The 22,386-nt window shown below is 46.9% G+C and overlaps 1 protein-coding gene across 1 annotated transcript in view; it reads right to left on the reverse strand.

The window, feature by feature from the left end:
* The window catches only part of pappa2 (pappalysin 2), a 726,002-nt gene that overhangs the window by 529,166 nt on the left and 174,450 nt on the right, over positions 1-22,386 (reverse strand). The window contains exon 3 of the mRNA XM_072511622.1: positions 2,984-3,129. Coding sequence (XP_072367723.1) covers positions 2,984-3,129 — 146 coding nt within the window. The remainder of the gene's footprint in view (positions 1-2,983; positions 3,130-22,386) is intronic.

The following is a 22,386-nucleotide window of genomic DNA, read 5'->3' on the forward strand; positions in this document are numbered from 1 at the left end:
TCCAGCACTGCCAACCCGCCTGGACAGAGTTGCCCACGGCGCTGATGGTCTCTGACACCTGCGCCAAGGCACAGTGAACGGAGGCTGCTGGCAACCGCCTTCCCGCATCCTCCGCTCCTCCACCGCATCCAAGAGGGTCTCCAGCTCAGCATCTGTAAACCTCGGGGCTACCCTCCTCACTGCCATCTTGTTGACTGGGATGGTGTGTGTGGGGAGTGAAGTGTGTATATGCGGTTGCAGCTTGTCAGCCTTTGAATGTGAATCGCGAAACCCGCAAACCTGGCATTGTTTCCCATTAGAATCGATTGTGTTTCACGTGGCGTCGGTGCTAGCCCCTTAGCAGTATCGGAACCAGTCCAGGTGTGGCGCCAGTTTTACTGTTGTTACAGTCCACACATTCTGCGTTGGCATCAACACTTAGTCTCAGAAACAGAGAATCCCGGCCCACGATTTTAAACGGCAGATGAAAACTTTCTCAAAAATATAATTTGAGCAATTTGATTGGTTCGTGAATATGTCATGAATGAAATCTAACTTGCTGATTTGGAGTTTTCCCATTATAACCTTTACACTGAGTTCATTAAGTGTGCCATGGTGATCTATAGATTTCCTGGTCTGAAATATAGGCACCGGGTGAAATGGAAGTGACAGAAGCCCTGACTGTGCACCAGACTTTGCTCTATTTATAATGATTCAGAGGTTCGAATAGAAACTGTGTGGATGGGACCAGCTATTCAATCTGGGCAGAGCCATTTTTCTGTGCTGCTATTAGTTCGTGATAAAATGAAAGACTGAGATTTTGCTGGATAGGAAATCAATATTACTGGTTACACAAGCTAAAGGTTCATGTCATATGAATCCCATCTCTCCACATTGTCTTTGACAAAGGGTGTCTATCCTTCGTTCTGCTTCCTGAAATGGTTAAATATTTTAATCATTAAGGATTGGAAAGAAAGTTGTCTGGCTCTTTGTCTTAGAAGACGAATAGTCTCCAGGTGGCCAGCCTAGGTTATGATATGCAGATAGCCTTTGTAGAGTTCTCTTTGAATTTGGTCTCTGCAGACCGCAGGGAGTCATTGGTGACTTTTCAGAGATAACAAGGTGTAGGTCTCCTCGATAGTGCCATAGTTGCTCCTATTGTTCGAGGGCCACAGACCTACACAGCTTCAGCCATTTGAAAAGTTCTGTCCAGATTTGTTTTCAATTTTATAAATAGGCATGAGGATATCTATATAAATTTTATAAAACAATATAAGTTGAGATTCATAAATTCATAAAATATTTACAGCACAGAAGGAGGCCATGCGGCCCATTGTGTCCATGCCAGTCAACAAAGATATGACTACACTAATCCCATTTTCCAGTGTTAGGCCCATAGCCCTGAAGGTTATGGCAACACAAATGAATATCAAACTACTTCTTAAATGTTATGAGTGTTGTTGACTCAATGGCCCTTTCAGACAGTGAGTTCCAGACTCCCACCATCCTCTGGGTGACAAAATTTCTCCTCAACTCCCCTCTGAGCCTTCGCGCACTGACCTTAAACCTACACCCACTAGTTATTGATCTCTCTAATAATGGTAAAAGTGCCTTTCTATCTACCCTATCTATGCTCCTCATAATCTTACACACCTCTATCAGGTCCCATATCAACGTTCTCTGCTCCAAGGAAAATGGCTCCAGCCTATTCAAGCATTCCTCATTGCTCAGACCCTCCAACTTAGGCAGCATCCTGGTAAATCTCACCAATGTAATCAAATGCTTCCTATAATATGGTGACTATAATTGCAGTAGTGGCCTAACCAGAGTTTTATACAGCTCCAGCATAACCTCCCTACTCTAATATTCCATGCTTCAACTAATAAAGGCAAGTATCCCATATGCCTTCTTAACCACATTATCTACCTGCCCTGCCACCTTCAAGGATCTGTGCATATGAATATGAACCCAAGGTCCCTTGATCGCCAGTATTCTCCAGGGTCTTAGTCTCCTCACATCAAGTCAAGTGGTGACAAAGGCCATACTGAGAGTTTCAGTGGTGGATGGGTTGAGTGAGGAAGAATCCTGCAGGGGCTGAAGATGACAATCAATAGGGTCAGAAATTCAGCTCAAGGTTGAATGGGATATAAGAATTGTGAATACGTACTTAGAATACTGGCATGCAAGACATCATTGACGAAATACTCTATGGATAGGTCAACCATCATTGATTTTTTAAAAACAAAATCATTGGTGACAAGCCTCAATCCGTGAACTGGGAATGAAGTATATGGATCCGCCTACTCTTCATATTTCTGAGCTGCCATTAATCCTCTGAAATCTGATGGCCACGGCCCATGCAGCTGATGTACTGACAAACAGGAAGTAGAGGAAAGTGATTATCACAATTCATTTAGAAAAGAAATCTGGAATTGGAAGCTTATCCCAGTACCGGTGCCATGAAACTATCATCAATTGTGGTAAAACCCCATCTGGCTCACTAATGCCCTTTAGGGAAGGAAATCTGCCATCCCTACCTGGTCTGGCCAACATGTGACTCCAGACCCACAGTAAATTGGTCGACTCTTAACTGCCCTCTGAAATGGCTAAGTAAGCCACTTGGTTCAAGGACAATTAGGGCATTTAAGGATGGGTAAACAAATGATGCCCATATCCTATTATTTTTTTATAAACAGTGAAATTGATGTGTACAGGGTATGCACACCATTCACACACTGTCTCGCATAAAGAAATTACATAAATATACAGCAATGTAGAGAGCAGGCCCTTTGAGTCTTCTCCACCATTCATTATCATTGTGTCTGATCATCCAACGCAGTATCCTGTTCTCACTTTCCTCCCCATATCCTTTGATCCCTTTAGCCCCAAGAGCTATAGCTAACTCCTTCTTGAAAACATACAATGTTTTGGCCTGAACTGCTTTCTGCGGTAGCAAGTTCCATAGGTAATACCTTTGGACTGGAGCTCCTTTTGTAACACTCACCCAAGTAACTCAGGGCTTCCTTATCCCAGGGCCAGGTGGCAGCTCCCGCCAGCTCCTCCCGCACCGAGTTCGCAAAATAGACATTCAGGTACATAGATCCATTGATCTGCAGTGTCTCCTTCAGTTCCTTCACACTCATGTAGGTCCTACGCAATGAAAAATAAAAGCTTAGAATTCAGTCAGCTTCAGACAATTTGGTTAATTCACCAAACATAGGCATTGACCTCCAGACACTAACGTTTGGATTATAAAATCAAAATGGGTTATTCCAACCCTGTAAAATCTCATTGGAAAAATCACACAGGACTTTGGGCATGAAAAAGGAACGAGGGGCTCAAGAAAAAACAGTTAGAGGGACAATATTAAGACTAATGGCTCAGGGTTCTTAATGTGATTCACACAACTGACCCTATGTTCGCAGAATGAGATGGGAGCCAGAGGGATAGACCACTGATGGGGGTTTTCCTTCATTATCCACCATAACTCCTCTGGCAAACAATCAGTGGTATCCCCGGAGGAGTGGCAGAAACCTTCTTCACTGGGATTTCTGCGGAATCCCAGTAAACAATCTGGAGAAGCCTCACAGTAAAACAAAAATCAGTCCCAGAGCATTTCACATGTGCTGCGCACACAGGCGAGTGAACACAAATGTAAGTCAACTTAGATCAAAGTGAAGTTATAAATCAGAGAAATGTTTTCCCCTTTCAACCCTAGTCCTGCACAGAGTGATGGGTGACTGGAACAGGCTCAAATAAAATAAAACAAATGCTGATCAAAGGCACGAATGTGCACAATCGGTCACATGCCGCTCCTGAATTGACCAGGCTTGAACCTAGGACTTCTCAGATCCGTGTGCCTCAGCCACTTAAAGGGTAAACTCGCTGGGTCTTCAGCAGAGCTTGGAAGATCTATTTGGGGCCTGGAGTGTGCTGATGAGGCGTTTCAGCGTCTTTGCCATGTCTAGTTAGCAGCCAGCTGGAAAAGTATCCAGTGGTCTCATGACGAAGAATCTAAGAAAACACTAAAAGACCAATTAATCTGGTTTTAATGGTGTTTCATTGCAGTTGCTTGTCCTTGAATAGCATCATAGATCTTCAGAGGACATCATCAATGGGCAGACTAGGCTTCGTTTCAACATCGCAGCTCAAGGTCAGTACCGTCCTCAGTGCTGCACTAAATGCCAGCCTAGACTATGTGCTGAAGCCCTCGCACCCACAGTTTTTCCACCATGGAGATATAAGAGTGCTGCCAAGAGAGCCACAATTGTCACATATGGAGCACAGACCTTCTCCATCAGATCTGGAAGAGGTGATCTATGTGTGTTTTCAGATGGTTTGGATTAAAAGGCCTCATCAGAGTGACGATTCAACCAATGTTACGATTGGATCACAATGACGCCCGAATGTTTGGAACAAGTTATGTTTTTCAGCGAGTTATTCAAACTTGTCACTGGACCATAAGCTGCAAGTATTCAATCTGGCCTCTGTCTTTCATGCCCCCAATGTTGAGTAATTCAACCAAGAAAGCGTTTCCTATAATGCCGGTTTTGGCAGGAGATGAAATCTCAAGCAGGTTGTGGTACATTTCTCTGGAAAACAAAGACTGAGACCTGATGAACACTTTCAAATTATGAGGGGGTTCTATAGAATTATAGAATTTATAGTGCGGAAGGAGGCCATTCGGCCCATCGAGTCTGCACCGGCTCTTGGAAAGAGCACCCCACCCAAGGTCCACACCTCCACCCTATCCCCATAACCCAGTAACCCCACCCAACACTAAGGGCAATTTTGGACACTAAGGGAAATTTATCATGGCCAATTCACCTAACCTGCACATCTTTGGACTGTGGGAGGAAACCGGAGCACCCGGAGGAAACCCACGCACACACGGGGAGGATGTGCAGATTCCGCACAGACAGTGACCCAAGCCGGGAATCGAACCTGGGACCCTGGAGCTGTGAAGCAATTGTGCTATCCACAATGCTACTGTGCTGCCCTATAATCCCTATAATTGGGATGTAGAGAGACTGTGACATAAATAAGGTGACATGAATATAAGACAGACACTAACAATGCAAATTTCAGAATGATAGAATAATGCAGTAGACAAGGTGGCCAAAAATCAATCCACGTGCCTGTGCCAGCTGTTTGGTGGAGCTCTCCAATTAATCTCAGGTCACTGCTCTTTCCCTGCAGCCCTGTTCATGTATCGATCCAATTCACTTTTGAATGTTAGTACTGAATGTGCTTCCTATCAGACATTGCATTCCACACCACAGGAATTTCCTGTATTATAAATATCTTTCCACTTTGCGACTCTAATTTTTCAGTCACTCATCTTCAACGTATATTCTCTGGTTCATTTAATCAAGCAAAACCATTCATGAACAATGCTGTCAAGTCTCCTCTTAACCTTCGCTACTAAAAGGAAAACAAACCCAGTTTCTTCAAACTCTCCACGTGACAGTAGCCCCTCACCCCAAGTACCATTCTAGCAAATGTTTTCTGCATCCTCTCCAAGTCATTGACATCTTGGGCGAAATTCTCCCAAAACGGCGCGATGTCCGCCGACTGATGCCAAAAACGGCGCCAATCAGACGGGCATCGCGCCGGCCGAAAGGTGCGGAATGCTCCGCATCTTTGGGGGCCGAGCCCCAACATTGAGGGGCTAGGCCGGCGCCGGAGGGATTTCCGCCCCGCCAGCTGGCGGAAATGGCGTTTGTTGCCCCGCCAGCTAGCGCGGAAATGCGGCTCATGCGCGGGAGCGTCAGCGGCCGCCGACAGTTTCCCGCGAATGTGCAGTAGGGAGAGTCTCTTCCCCCTCAACCATGGTGGAGACCGTGGCGGAGGCGGAAGGGAAAGAGTGCCCCCACGGCACAGGCCCGCCCGCGGATCGGTGGGCCCCGATCGCGGGCCAGGCCACCGTGGGGGCACCCCCCGGGGTCAGATTGCCGCGCGCCCCCCCCAGGACCCCGGTGCCCGCCCACGCCACCAGGTCCCGCCGGTAAATACCAGCTTTGATTTACGCCGGCGGGACAGGCAATTTCTGGGCGGGACTTCGGCCCATCCGGGCCGGAGAATTGAGCGGGGGGTCCGCCAACCGGCGCGGCCCGATTCCCGCCCCTGCCCAATCTCCGGTACCGGAGACTTCGGCGGGGGTGGGGGCGGGATTCACGGCGGCCAACGGCCATTCTCCGACCCGGCGGGGGGTCGGAGAATGACGCCCCCGGGGGGTGCCCCCACGGTGGCCTGGCCCGCGATCGGGGCCCACCAATCCGCGGGCGGGCCTGTGCCGTGGGGGCACTCTTTCCCTTCCGCCTCCGCCACGGCCTCCACCATGGCAGAGGCGGAAGAGACTCTCCCCATGCGCATGCGCGGGAAACTGTCGGCGGCCGCTGACGCTCCCGCGCATGCACCGCATTTCCGCGCCAGTTGGCGGGGCACCAAACGCCATTTCCGCCAGCTGGCGGGGCAACAAACGCCATTTCCGCCAGCTGGCGGGGCGGAAATCCCTCCGGCGCCGGCCTAGCCCCTCAATGTTGGGGCTCGGCCCCCAAAGATGCGGAACATTCCGCACCTTCGGGCCGGTGCGATGCCCGTCTGATTGGCGCCATTTGTGGCGCCAGTCGGCAGACATCGTGCCGTTGGGGGAGAATTTCGCCCCTGGTTCGGAAAACAAAGGTGGATGTAAGGAATTTATTTTTGCATTGGTAAACATTAGAAATCTGCATAGTTGTTCATGCTTCTATGCTTGGAAAGGCAAAACCTATAGTTAGATTTATGCTGGGCAAAGATGTTGGTATGTTTGGGGGTTGGTTCAGTCCCAACTGTGTTTCAATTGTGCTTACAGAGGGCTACGATGTGAAGAGCCAACACAAGTAGGTTTAGCAGCAGGAGGCCATTTCCCGAGGGAAGGGCTTTACTTTGTTCTTATCTTTAACTGAAGCCAGAGCAGTTGGAACCAGGGCATTGAGGAGTAAACAGCTCTCACCTCCACCAGGAGAAGCTGGACAGGGAGTTGCATAGATTCATGCTTCCTAAGGAACAAGTTAAAGTTCAGATTGTCAGGGAATTAGGACAGAAAGACTGTCTAAGAAGTCTGGAGTTAAGTAATAATAATAATAAGCACTTATTGTCACAAGTGGGCTTCAATGAAGTTACTGTGAAAAGCCCCGAGTCACCACATTCGCCCTGGCGGTATTGTTCAGAGGAATTCAAGGTAGAGTAAACTGAGTGTTCTGAGTTAAAGAGAGAATCGCAGTAACTAGATTTAAAGTGGGAGAGCAGATTGGAGGTAAATTAAACATTTGGGGCGGAATTCTCTAATCCCGCGGCAGAGTGTCCACGCCGTCGTAAATGCCGTCGCGTTTTACGACGCCGTGAACGGGTCGACTCGACGACTAATTCTGACCCCTACAAGGGGCCAGCATGGTACTGGAGCAGTTCACGCCGCTCCAGCTGCTGATCCCGGCGCGAACTGGATGCCACGGGATCCGCGCATGCGCAGTGGGGCTGGCACCAACACGCACATGCGCAGTGGCGCTGGCGCCAATGCACGCATGCGCAGTGGCTTCCTTCAACCCGCCGGCCCCGACACAACATGGCACAGGACTGCAGGGACCGGCGCATAGGAAAGGAGGCCCCCAGCCAGAGAGGCTGGCCTGGCGATCGGTGGGGTCCGATCGCGGGCCAGGCCACATGAGAGGTCTCCCCCGGGGTAGGACCCTCACTCGCCCCCCACAGGCTGCCCCCCCGACCCTTCCACGCCGAGGTCCCACCGGCTGAGAACAGGTGTGGACGGCACCATCGGAACTCGGCCTTTTCACGACGGCCATTCGGCCCATCCCGGGCCGACAATCAGCGGGCTGGCAGCGCAGAGCGGCCCCCAACCAGCGCCGCGCCAACCACGCCAGAGCAAATGGCATGGCGGCGTGACGCAATTCGCGCCGGTCGCAGGGTTTCTCCGGCCCGCCCCGGGCTGAGAGAATCCCGCCGCTGATGTCAATTTAATACAATCTGGGAATTAAGAGTTAAAACAATTGTTTTGAGTTAAAGAAAGAATCACAGTAACTAGATTTCAAGTGGGACAGCAGATTGGAGGTAAATTAAACATTTGATGTCAATTTAATACAGTCTTAGAATTGAGAGTTAAAACAATTGTGAGCAGTTTGCACAGCCATCAAGGCAAATAAATCCTAAACGGGTTGGTGTGAAATCCTGGACTGGATTCACTGTTAACAGTGGAGCAGAAGCATTGTTTGAAAATATAATTTGTAGAACCTGGATTGAATTTCAGAATGCAACCTACTAAGGGAAAGCATTATTATGACAGAGAATTTTAAAATGTGTTTTTGGGAGTGAAGTGTGGAAACTCATGTGACAATCATCGGGGGGGATTCTGAGGAGAAAGTCACAGATACTAATTTGGGTATATTTGACCACAGTCATCTTGACTGCTTGAGAAGGACTTTATGTCTTAATGAGAACACTGTACCTTAACATAATAATATTTATTTTTATCTTTATTAGTGTCACAAGTAGGCTCACATTAACATTGCATTTAAGTTACTGGGAACATCCCCTAGTCACCACACTAAGGCGCCTGTTCAGGTACACTGAGGGAGAATTCAGAATGTTCAATTCACCTGACAGGCACATCTTTTTAATCCATATTTATTCCTATTTGGCGTAAGAGTAGCAAGGGAACTGTGGCAAAACCATGGCTTACAAGGGAAATTAGAGATAGTATTAGGTTCAAAGAAGAGGCATACAAATTAGCAAGAAAAGGCAATAAACCTGAGGATTGGTAACAGTTTGAAATTCAGCCACGGCAGACCAAGGGATTGATTAAGAATGGGAACATACAATATGAAAGTAAGCTGGTGGTAGACATAAAAACTGACTGTAAACGTTTCTACATGTATATAAAGAGGGAAAGATTGATAAAAACTAATGTATATCCTTTTCAGTCAGAAAGGGGGGAATAGGTACGGCACGTGGCATAGTGGTTAGCACTGCTGCCTACAGCATTGAGGACCCGAGTTCGAATCCCAGCCCTGGGTCACTGTACATGTGGAGTTTGCACATTCTCCCAGTGTCTGTGTGGGTTTCACCCCCAAAGCCCAAAGATGTGCAGGGTAGGTGGATTGGCCACGCTAAATTGCCCCTTAATTGAAAAAAAAAATTGGGTACTCTAAATTTATTTTTTAAATAAAGGAGAAAAAAAGAAAGGGGGAATTCATAACAGGGAACAAAGAAATGGCTGAGGAACTAAATTCATACTTTTCTTCTATCTAGAGGATTTGAGGATAGGAATAGGGACGTTTTACTGCAATTGTATAGGGCATTAGTGAGGCCACACCAGGAGTATTGTATGCAGTTTGGTTGTCCTCACCTGAGGAAGGATGTTCTTGTAGTGGAGGAGTGCAGTGATAGTTTACTAGGGCAGTAATCTCAGGATTATTCCCCATGCCACGTGCTGCTGAGGGTTGGCACAGTTGGACACGTGGCTAAAGAGCTTGTGTAGGAAGGAGGGCTTTAGATATATGGATCACTGGAATGTCTTCTGGGGAAGGTGGGACCTGTACAAGAAGGACAGGTTGCACTTGAACTAGAAGAGCAGCAATACCCTGGGCAGGAGGTTTGCTAGTGCCGTTCGGGAGGGTTTAAACTAGTGTGGCAGGGATGTGGGAACCGGAACAGCAGGCCAATAAGTATAGAGTCTGGGGAAAGAAGTGAGATTGAGATAAACATAGCGCAGAGTAAGAGCAGACAGGGGGAAGCCGCAGGACTCAGTGGGACTGTAAGTCTGGAGAGCGTTTGTTCAATGCAAGAAATATAAAAGGTAAAACAGATGAACTGAAAGCCTGGATTATGGCATGGCATTATGATGTAATTGCAATTACGGAGACATGGTTAAAGGAGGAACAGGACTGGCAGCTTAACATTCTGGGATATCGTTGTTTTAGACGGGACAGGAGGGGAAACAAAAGTGGTGGTGAGTTGCATTGGAGGGATCTTGGAGTGAGGCACTATGGGGGGGAAGTCAGGAATTAGAAGGGTGAAATCACAATGTTTGGAGTGTACTATAGACCTCCCAACAGCCCACAGGAGACAGTGGAGCAGTTGTGTAGTCAGATACTGAAAAGGTGTGGAAGAAAGCAGGGTAGTTGTGATGGCCGATTTTAACGTCCCCCATATTGCCTGGGAATCCCTTACAGCCAGAGGCTCAGATGGAGAGCAATTTGTCATATGTGGCCAGGAGTTGACAATCCAACCAGGGAGGGGGCCATATTAGACTTGGTATTGGGGAATGAGCCAGGCCAGGTGATTGATGTTTCAGTGGGGGAGCATTTGGGGCTTAAGCGACCACAATTCCACAAGATTTTGAGTAGTCATGGATAAGGACAAGAGTGGCCCACGGGTGAGGGTGCTTAATTGGGCAAGGACAATTACATCCAAATTAGACAGGAACTGTTAATGTGTATTGGGAGTGGCTATTTGAGGGCAAATCCACAGCTGACACGTGGGGGCTTTTAAAGCCAGTTGATTGTAGTGCAGGACAGGCATGTCTCCACAAAAATGAAGGATAGAAATGGCAGGATTCGGGAACCATGGATGACAAGGGAAATGGTAAGCTTAGTCAAAAGGAAAAATGAAGCACACGCTAGGTCTAGGCATCTAAAAACTGACGAAGCCCGTGGGGAGTACAGTGAAAGTAGGAAGGAACGTAAACATGGAATTAAGAGGGCTAAAAGGGGCCATGAAATGTCTTTAGCAAACATGGTCAAGGAGAATCCCAAGAGTTTTATGCATATATTAGGAGCAAGAGGGTAGCAAGAGAAAGAGTAGGCCCACTTAAGGACATGGAGGGAAATTATGCGTGGAACCACAGGAAGTGGGTGAAATCCTTAGTACTTTTTATTGGCATTCACCAGGGAGAAGGACATGACGGATGTTGAGGTCAGGGATAGGTGTATGAACTCTCTTGAGGACATCAATATCAAGGGAGGAAGTATATAGTATCCTAAATTACATTAAGGTAGACAATCCCAGGGGCCGGATGGAGAATCAAATTACATTGTAAATGGCAGAACGCTCAGGAACATTAACATACAAAGGGATCGGGGTGTGCAGGTCCATAGTTTCCTAAAATGGCAACACAGGTGGCCAAGGTGATTAAGAAGGCATATGGCATGCTTGCATTCAGGGCATTGAGTACAAGAGTTGGGAAATCATGTTGCAGCTATATAATACCTTGGTTTGGCCGCATTTGGAGTATTGCATGCAGTTCTGGTCACCACATTATCAGAAGGGCATGGAAGCTTTGGAGAGAGTGCAAAGAAAGTTCACCAGGATGTTGCCTGTTCTCAAGGGTGTTGGCTATGAGGAGAGGTTGAATAAACTAGGATTGTTTTCACTGGAAAGACAGAGGCTGAGGTCTATAAAATTATGAGAGGCACAGACAGGGTGGATAGTCAGAGGCTTTTTCCATGGGTGGAAGTGTCAATTACAAGGGGGGCACAGGTTTAAGGGAGATTTTCGGGGTACGTTTTTCACGCAGAGTGGTGGGAGCCTGGAACGCGCTGCCAGAGGATGTGGTGGAAGGAGGCACATTAGCAACATTTAAGAGGCATCTGGATGGGTACATGAACAGGGAGGAAATAGAGGGCTATGGACCGAGTAAGGGCAGAAGGTTTTTTTTTAGTTAGGGCATCATGATCGGAACAGGCTTGGAGACCAAAGTGCCTGTTCTTGTGCTGTACTTTTCTTTGTTCTCTTTATTCTGCTACCAGGCTGATTCCTGGGATGGCGGGACTGTCATATGAGGAGAGACTAAGTCCATTATATTCAATGGAGTTCAGAAGAGTGAGAGGAATCTCACAGAAACTTTAAAAATTCTAACAGGATTAGACAGGGTAGATTCAAAAAGAATGTTCCCGATGTTGGGGGAGTCCAGAACTAAAGGTCATAGTTTGAGGATAATGGGTAAACCTTTTAGGACTCAGGTGGTGGAGGAGGCTCAAAGGGCTGAATGCCCTCCTTCTTCTATTTTCTCTGCACGTTTATCTTTAAATCCGTGTGTATTTGTTAAGCTAAGGGGGGAATAATAATCCAACTTTTCATGTTTAATAAATCTGTTTTCCTTGTTGTCAAACTAATTAGCGGTCCTGTGACTCTGTTCCTCCACATTTTATTAACAAAAGTTACAGTCTATTGAACCAGAGTTCCATTCTGGGATCTTCCCATCCAGTTATAACACCACCTGAATTGTAGCAAAAGTAGGGGCTCGTCCGGGATTTCAAAATGTGGAGAAAGGGTTATTAGATACTGATTAATAGGATGTTGGGATACTTTGAAACATGGAAAGCGAGTTACTGGTTGCTGAATAGTAAAAGGTGTTCTGGAATTTATTGTTAAATGGTGGGATCTGTCAATTCTTAAAAAAAAATAAGTGGGGTACTGGAAAAAGGAATTGGAGTTACTGTGAAGTGTATTGTACAGGTTGGAAAACCAAGTGGCAGTGAAATTTGCTCAGACTTTCTCTGATCTAACACTGACTGGTTTACAGATAGTAACCAAGAGTCAGTGAATTAAATTGGCAGAGAAATTAAAATCTGATATTATTGGAAGCATAGTGAAACATTTAAAATTGCAAGAGTTATCATAAAGACAATGTGAGGAAATTGAATTAGCTAAAATTCAATTACAAATGAAACAATTAGAAATGAAGGAAAAAAGAAATAGAAATGAAAAAAACCTGGATGAGCTAAGCAGGAAAAGCAAAAAGAAAGAGAGCTTTTCAAAAGAATATTGATGTGGAAATGGAAAGATGAGCAAGGGAAGACAAAAAGGGGAGACAGGGGGCTGGATTCACCATTTTTCAGGCAAAATGCCGATGCCGGGGTGGGAATTGTGGCGTTTTACGATGCCAAAATCGGCGCCGAACTCTCACCGATCCTGTGGACCAGTGAGGAGCTCGCAGTCACGCTGAGTAAAACTCACGGCTCCCACGATAAAACATGGCGCCGGCCATGCACGGACCTGATCCGCAAAATAGTGTGCACCCTGGCCACCCCCCACCAGTCCCCACAGCCCTCGTGGAAGCCTCCCCAGCCAGCAGCATGGCTTCCGGCCGACTGTGATGGCACTGGACACAGTCCGCAGCTGCCACACCGGGTTCCCGACCACTGAGACCACACGTCCCCCGCGAGGTCGGGAACTCAGCCCATCGGGGGCGGAGCATCGGGCGAGGGCATTCAGATGATGCGCCAATGCCGTTCAAATAGTGCGCAAAGCGATGACGCCATTTCAGAGGGGGCAGAGGCTAGAAAACCGGCATCAAATGTCAGCACCCCCGCTGGAAGGGATTCTGTGCCCGATTGCCAATTACAATATCAGCATCGGGGAACGATGAATCCTACCCAGGGAATTTCAACATAACATGTGGGAAGTTAAAGCAGAGACACAAGAGCAGGTTGAGAAAGGAAGTAGTTCTACACATGAGCCTAGTGGGGGAAATGTTTGAATTTATACAAGCTTTCTTAAAATTTGAGCAAAATGATGTGGAAACAATGGGCGGGATTCTCCCCTACCCGGCAGGGCAGGCCATGCCGGCGCCGAGGAGTGGAGTGAACCACTCCAGTGTCGGGCTGCCCGGAAGGTGCGGAATCCTCCACACCTTCAGGGGCTAGGCCAGCGGCGGCGGGATTGGCGCCGCACCAGCCGGCACGGAAGGGCTTGGCTCCGCGCCAACTGGTGACGAAGGGCCTCCGCCGGCCGGCGCGAGTTGGCACATTCACGGGAGCGCCAGCATATGCCGGCGTCATACCAGCGCATGCGCAGGGGGGTTCTTCTCCGCGCCGGCCATGGCAGAGATTGACAGCAGCCGGCGCGGAGGGAAAGAGTGTCCCAGCGGCACAGGCCCACCCACGGATCGGTGGGCCCTGATCACGGGCCAGGCCACCGTGGGGGCACCTGCTGGGGCCAGATCCCCCTGTGCCCCCCCCGAGGACTCTGCAGGCTGCCCGTAGAGCCAGGTCACGCCGGTAGGGACCTGGTTTGATTTACGTCGGCGGGACTGGCCGAAAACGGGTGGCCGCTTGGCCCATTGCAGGCCGGAGGATTGCAGGGGGGTCCCGCCGACTGGCGCAGTGCGATTCCCACCCCTGCCAAACCCCAGCGCCGGAGAATTCGGCAGCCGCGGCGGGGCGGGATTCACGCCGCCCCCCCGGTGATTCCCACACATTATTTATTTTGAAATTGTACCTAAACAGATGAAATGAGCAAAAGATATTTGCACATTACTTTTGCAAAGTAGATTGATAGGAGAGATAGTGAGATGTATCTGTAGATTATGATGGAGTAAAGAAAGCTATCCATAGTGCAGATGCGCAGGTTCCTGAGGGGTACACGCAGAAATTTCAAAATGCAAGAAAACAGCCAGGACAAACTCACATTGAATTCAAAAGGGTGAAGCAAAATAATTTTGACCATTGGATTCGGCTGTTAAAGATAGAGAATACGGGCGGGATTCTCCAATCCCGTGGCAGAGTGTCCACGCCGTTGTAAACGCCGTCATGTTTTACGATGGCGTGAACGGGCCGCTCCCACGACTAATTCTGGCTTCTACAGGGCGCCAGCACAGCGCTGGAGTGGTTTGCACAGCTCCAGCTCAGATCCTGGGGCAAACTGTGCGCCGTGGGATCCGCCCATGTACAGTTGCACCGGCGCCAACGAGGACATGCGCAGTGGCACCGGCGCAAATGCGCGCATGCGCAGTGGCCTCCTTCAACGCGCTGGCCCCGATGCAACATGGAGCAGGACAACAGGGGCCGGCGCGTATGGAGTTTGAAAGCAGGCCCCCAAGCCACAGAAGCCGGCCCGCCGATCGGTGGGTCCCTGGGGTCGAATCCCCCCCCCCCCGATGGCTGCCACCCGACCCTTACACGCCGAGGTCCCGCCGGCCCAGAGCAAGATAGAACGGCGCCGGCGGGACTCGGCTCTTTTCTTACGGGCGCTCAGCCCATCCGGGCCGGAGAATCGAAGGGCCGGCCGCATAGAGCGGCCCACGACTGGCGGCGCGCCAATGGCACCAATTCTCCACTCTGCAGAGAATCGCGTGCCGGCGTCGGGGCAGCGTGGCCCGATTCGAACGGCCCGCCGGAGATTCTCCGACCCGGCGCGGGGTCAGAGAATCCCGCACCCTATCTCTGCTGAGGGTGTGAAGGCAAAGTGGACAGAAGAGCTGACTCCACTCTTGGATGTTTGGAGTGAGGCATTGAGTAGAGTGAACTCAACCTCATCCTCTGCGAGGCTGAGTCTCATCCAGCTGAAAGTGGTGTTCCGAGCACATCTTACGAAGGCTAGAATGAGTTGATTTTATGAAGGGGTGAATGATAGATGCGATCAGTATCTGGTTGGCCCAGCACATCATGCGCACATGTTCTGGTCGTGCTCAAAGCTGGCGGACTTCTGAAGTACTTTTTGGAGACTATGTCAGCAATCCTGGACATTGGGTTAGAGCTTTGCTCATTGGTGGCGATTTTTGGGGTTTTCGGTGTGCCGGAATTCCGGACAAGGGCATGGCCTTTGCCTTACTAATGGCAAGGATGCAGATCCTCATGGGCTGGAGGTTAATTACACAGCCAAGCACCTTGGCATGGCTGGGTGACTTGATGGAGTTTTTACATCTCGAGAAGGTTAAGTGCATTGGAAAGGTATTACCACAGATGGCGGTCATTTATAATGTTCTTTAAGGAGCTGGTCACTGTTAGCTATTGGGCGGGGTGGGGTGAACGACGCAGTAACTAAGTTTTACTTTCGTAAGAGAAGAGGGGGTGGGGGAGGAGACGTTATTCTGTGATTTTGTAGGTTTTGTACTAAAATTGTGAAAAAGTTTTAATAAGAATTAAAAAACAAAAAGAAAACATATGAAACCCTTGGAGAAGTGATTCTTTTAGAAGAATTTAAAGATTCACGTAAAACTGCTCAACAGACAGCAGAGCTAGTTGATGATTACGAATTGGTCCTTAATAAAATAAAACTTTTTTCCGGCACGGTAGCACTGTTGCTTCATAGCTCCAGAGTCCCAGGTTCGATTCCCGGCTTGGGTCAATGTCTGTGTGGAGTCTGCACGGTCTCTCTGTGTCTGCATGGGTTTCCTCTGGGTGAACAAAGAATAAAGAAAGGTACAGCACAGGAACAGGCCCTTCGGCCCTCCGAGCCTGCGCCGACCGGGTGCTCCGGTTTCCTCCCACAGACCAAAGATGTGCAGGTTAGGTGGATTGGCGATGCTAAATTGCCCCTTCGTGTCCAAAAAGGTAGGGTGGAGTTATTGGGTTAAGGGGATACGGTAGAGCTGTGGGCTTAAGTGGGTGCTCTTTCCAAGGGTCGATGCAGACACGCCGGGCCAAATGGCCTCCTTCTGCACTGCACATTCTATGATTCTATGATCCTTTTAAACATGAGAAGGCTAGAGAGAGGGAAGGAGAAAAGAAAACAAATAGTCAAGAAAGAGATAAACAGTTGGGAATGGTCAAGAAATTTCACCTCAGATAAAAAGGGATAATGATGAGGGTAGAAGTGACATGGAGGCCTGAGTGTTTCTGTTGTGACAATGTGGAACATATTTGGGAAGTTGTTGGAAATTAAATGGAAGACCCATTGCAGTAGTAGGAAAGGAAGCATCTGAAAAATAAATGACTGTTTAAACTGTAGCAGTGGTGCAGATGAAACCTGCTCCATCAGAATCAATGAGAAAGGGGATAGGTCGCAAGATAGTTCAGAAAATTATCTGAATACTGGTGAAGGCAGCCTGGCTATTGGAGGTTCTGGATGTTTTGTTTCAAAGAACTTTCCCCTTGCTCATCTAACAAAATAAGTAAACAAATTAAAATTTTAAGAGATAGAGAAGCAGATCAATCATTGATGGTGGCTGATGATGCCATTTGTATCCTAGGAAGTTTTATGAAGGAGAAAGTATTAATACCGGATTTTAATGGAAGGGATGAACATGTTTCTTTGTGTAAAGTTAATTTAAGAAGTAACTTTGTTAATGGAATTTTTAAGGTGGGAATTATTTCTAAATTACCTACTGGAGGAATAGATTTCAACCTCGACAATGATGATCTTAACAAACTTTTGAAAAATACTGTGGAGCCACTTATTGCAGATAACAAGCAATTGAAGGAAAACCTGATTAACACAGACAACCAACTTCCACATATGAAAGAAGAGTCTGTGAATGAAAAAAAGAGAACTGAAGAGAACAATTGAGAATCAGTCAGAAAAAGTGGAACATTTGATCAAGGACATGAATTGTCTAAAAGACATGCATTAAAAAGCAAACTTGGCAAAGGTTGATCTTCAGTTAAAATTTGGTGAACTACAAGCATCAGAAGTATTTACGAAGCACAGTGGAAAATGCCTTGAACAAGAAGAGGTGGTTCTGATAAATCAGAATAATTTGCAGAATGCAGAATTAAAAAGCAAAACTGACGAACTGTTAGAGCTTCGCCATGAAAAGAACAATGAGATTTTTGAACTTCAAAGCAAAATGGAGGAAATGAAGAAGAAGATGGATGGCAAGGAGTGTTGCAATTCAAAAGTTGTTTCTGTGAATATAAGCTCATTGTGGAATACTGATCCAGTTGAGCAAATACTGATCCAAGTAATATTACTGGGGCGGAATTCTCCAATAATGGGGCTAATGTCCCCACGCTGGCGTGAAAACCGGCGCCAACCACTCCGGCGTCAACAGCCCTTGAAAGTGAGGAATTATCCACTTTCTAGGGGGCTAGGTTGACGCCGGAGTGGTTCCCACAGCTCCAGCCGGCGCCAAAGGGCCAGCGCGAGTTTGTGCATGTGCGAAACGGACAGCGTATTTCTGCGCATGCGCGGAACGGGCAGCGTATTTCTGCACATACGCGGAATTGGCGGCATATTTAAGCACATGTGCGGGGATTCCCTTCTCCGCACCGGCCCCCGGGCAATATGTCAGAGCCCGCTGGGGCCCGGCACGGAGGAAAGAAGGCCCCCACGGAACCTGCTCGCCCACCCCGGTAGGCCCCGATCGCGGGCCAGGCCACTGTGGGGGCCATCCCTGGGATCGGGCCCCCTCGCCACACCCCCAGGACGGCCCCCGCACACTTACCTGCCAGCTCCCATCGTGTGTAAGGTGAGTAATTCATGCCGGCGGGACTGGGCAAACCTTGTCGGCCACTCGGCCCATCGGGGCCCGGAGAATCGACGTGGGGGCCGCTGTCAACGGCCTCCGACCGGCATGGCAGGAATCCTGCGGGCGCCTGAAAAACAGCGCCGGAGAATAGGGAAGCCTGCAGCGGGGCGGGATTCGCGCCCCCCCCCCACCCCCCACCCCCCCCACCCCAGGGATTCTCCGACACGGCGCAGGGTCGGAGAATCCCGGCCTTGATGTATCAAGATCAGTAAGTGCCAATAAGAAATACCTGCAAAATTTGAAAGTAGGAATTGTCAACCAGAAGTGCTGACATTGCAAAGTGATCTTTCTGAGTCAATGACCACAGACTCTGATTTTAAAATGCTTGTCCATATTACTTTACAAGATGTAGTAGTTGGAAGAAAGGCAAGTGAACAGTTTGCCAAAGACCATTCAAACTCTACTGAGAGCTGGACTGAAATATTTCCAAACTTGTGAAAAAAGGTTAAAGGGTTAGAACGAACTGTGAAATTTCAGAGAGAGGAAGTGACTGACATGGTTCAAACAGAATTGAAAATAACTCATTTGAAATGGGACTGGGAGAAACAGTAAGCTCACAAAATGTTCACAGAACAAACAAGGCAAGGGTGTGATACTATTCTGAGTGAACATAAGAAGCATCTTAACGACATTCTTGAAACAGCTAAAAGAGATTTCGCAAAAATTTAATTTTGACTGTGTTAAATCAACATGTGAATTTACTCTTTGTGATTTTGGAAAGTGGGCTTAAGAGTGAAATTATGCGTACAAGTTACTAAAGAGACAGTTGCAATGTTGGTTAAAATTAAACATTTTTTTCTGAGTTGCAAACTGGAAATCAGATGAAAAAGAAACACAAGACTTGAGTTGTTATGATGTTGCCATGTACAGAGTCTGACAGTACCATTAAGGTAGTGATTTTCAAAGTGGGGGTTGCGATGATGGGTCGTGGGATGGTGTAGAATGGGTCGCTAAAAGATCACCAAAAACGTTCCCCAAAGATCTCCTGACCACTTTTTCCGTTTTCACTCTCAGTAAATTCTCAGTGTATAACCACATGAGGCTGATGTTTAAGCCAGTGCCATGGATTTCCTTGCCTCTCTGAGACACAGTGCATTTCGGCAGTTTGCAGTCAGAGGCATGTAAAATTTTCTCTGGGTGGCATTTCCTGCAACTGTGTTCAGCATCAGGATCTATATTATTTCTTGAGTGTGTCACTAACAAACCCTGTGAGTCTTTTATCATTGTCTTGTTAATCAAGTCATGCAGCCTCCTCTACCACTTCCAACCCCTATGTCCACCCCTTCCGCTTCCCAAATGTCTCTCCACACCGGGGCTCTTGTCCTTCCAGAACGTTTCTTTTTTTCATCACCACCCCCGCCACTATCCATCCTCTTTCCCCACGTACTCATCTTCAAGCTTCCGTCCATGCCATGGGGCTACATGGACTCCATCAGTTGAATTGTTTCTTGTACTGCACGGAGTTTTGCATGTAACTTTATTGGGACTTCAACTGTTTGCCATGGATGGCACTGGCTGGTGGTGAAACTACACTCACGTATACAGGAGCTGGCAAAATGTTGCAAGTGTATGAAATGGAATGCGTCTGCACGTTTTGCATATTCATCAGCTGAGTTATGCCCAGCATTGTTTTTTTTTAGCATGTTTTCAGTCTGTTATATATTTAACTGAGAAACGGTACTGACAGGAGTGCGGTGACATTCTGTCTTACCGTGCTTTTAGTTCAGCCGTTAGGGCTACTGTTTCTGAAGTGCAAGATTTAAGTTTAATTTCCTATCCGGGGTCGTGTTAGGTTTTGAACGAATGAATAGGACGTTGTTAAAACTGTGCAACATTGAGCCTGATAATCTTTCCAATGCTTGCACGCAATTCTCCAAATGCTAAGAATGGGTGTGAAGATATTAAATGATCAAATAATCCTGAGTTACACCCTTTAGCAAGATGTCAGGGTGCAGCTGTCATTTAAGGTGAAACAGCAGCTCAATTTATAATTTTACATATTACAGAAGTGCCAACAATGAGTGTGAATTTTTAAAGTAACTATGGAGAATCCTTTGTGAATGCGGCATGGGTCGTATGAGACGGCCATTCTGTAAACGTGGGTCACTGGGAAACAGTTTGAAAAACACTGCATTAAAGTTATTGTCGTTATTTTGGTTAAATCATTGCAATTATATAATATGAATATGACATGTGGAATTGTGAAATAAGAAAACGAGACATGTATGATGTAATAAGTTATGCAGTTAGATATTTATAATGTTAAGTTTGTGTTAAGTGGGTGTAAAATCAATGTAAACAAATCTGATAGGAAATATCGAAACATAGGAATAGGAGTTAGCCTGTGGCCTAATTCCATATACCTGCCTTTGGCCCATATCCCTTAATATCTTTGCTTAACAAAAATCTATCTGCTGAACAAAAATCTATCTATCTCAGATTTAAAATTAACAACGGTTCGAGCTTCAACTGCTGTTCGTGGGAGAGTTCCAAACTTCTACCACCCTTTGTGTGAAGAAGTGCTTCCTAACATCTATCCTGAACGGTCTAGCCCTAATTTTTAGACTATGCTCCCAGGCTTTAACATCCCCACCCAGTGGAGATTATGGAGATTATGAAGATTTATTTGTTTCAAAGGGGGTGTATTTAATTTAATGTTTCTGTGCCTGGAAGGGTAAAACTTATAGTTAGATTCATGCTGGACAAAGGTATGTGCATGCTTGGGGGTTGGTTAAGTTTCAACTCTATTTCTATTGTGCTTAGAGAGGGTTATGGCACGAAGAATAAATAAATAGGCCAACAGAAGTAAGTTTAGCAACAGGAGGCCACTTGCCAGGGAAGGGCTTTCCTTCATTCTTGGTTTTAATTGGAAGCCAGAGCAGTTGGAACCAAGTGACTGAGGAGCGAACTTCTCTCAACACTGCCAGGACAGGCCAAGGGAGTTGCAAAGATGCAACCTTTTAAGGAACAAGATACAATCCAGGTCATCAGGGAATTAAGACAGAAAGACTGTCTAAGAAGCCTGGAGTTAAGTGAACACATAGCAAGGTATTATTCAGAAGAATTTAAGGAAGAGTAAACACAGTGTTCCGAGTTAAAGAGACAATCGCAGTCAGTAGATTTAAAGTGGGACAGCAGACTTCAGAGGTACAGTAAATATTTGATGCAATTCTAATACAGTCTTGGAATTGAGCGTTCAAGAAATTGTGAGCAGTTGCACAGCAGTCAAGACAAAGAACTTCCAAAGGGATTGGTGTGAATTATTGGATTAGATTCGCTGTTAAAAGTGGAGCAGAAGTTTTGGTTGAAAGTGTGATTTGTAAAACCTGGACTGAATTTCAGAATGTAAACCGTTAAGAGAAGGAATTATTATGAGAGAAGATTTTAAAACATGATTTCGGGAGTGGAGTTTGGAAACTGTCATGTGACAATTATCAGGAGGCCGGATTCTGAGGAGAAAATCACAAACACTAACTTGGGTTCAGAACGGAGTGTGTATTTGACCACAGTCACCTTGTCTGCTTAAAAGTAACTTTTGTGTAAGAAAGACCATTGCAGATTCAGATATACTTTGGAATCCATATTAATCTTTAAATCTGTGTGTATTTGTTAAGCTAAGGGGAGGAGTAAAGGAGCATTGTATAATAATTGAACTTTTCATGTTTTCCTTGTAGTTAGCAGTTCTGAGGCTCTTTTCCTCCACATTTTATTGAAACAAGTAAAAGTTACAGCCTGTTAAGCCAAGGTTCCATTCCAAGACCTTCAACTGGGATCATAACGATCCTTCCTAGACCAGGACGGAATACTCCAACCGAGGCCTAACCAATGTGATATACAAGCTTTCTGTATTTTGTTCCTCCATTCAAGGCTCCCTTATGCTTTGCCAACAGCCTTCCTCCTGCCGCTTTTAAAGATTTATCTGCTTATACCACCAGATCTCTCCGTTCTGAACCTGCAAAGAAACAAGTGTATCATCCTCGGATCCCAGACCCAATTCTATTGCACGCAGCTATTTTGGGGTATTGCTTCGCCATTTTCTTTCAGACATAGACCATATTTCTGAATCATATATTTAACTATGGATTCAACCAGCCCTTATGCATTGACCCACCTGATCTAGATCACACATGATGATCTCTACATTCAGTAGCTGCTCACTTAAGTCA

Source organism: Scyliorhinus torazame, chromosome 7 (assembly GCF_047496885.1).
Source record: "Scyliorhinus torazame isolate Kashiwa2021f chromosome 7, sScyTor2.1, whole genome shotgun sequence".
NCBI classification, from domain to species: domain Eukaryota; kingdom Metazoa; phylum Chordata; class Chondrichthyes; order Carcharhiniformes; family Scyliorhinidae; genus Scyliorhinus; species Scyliorhinus torazame.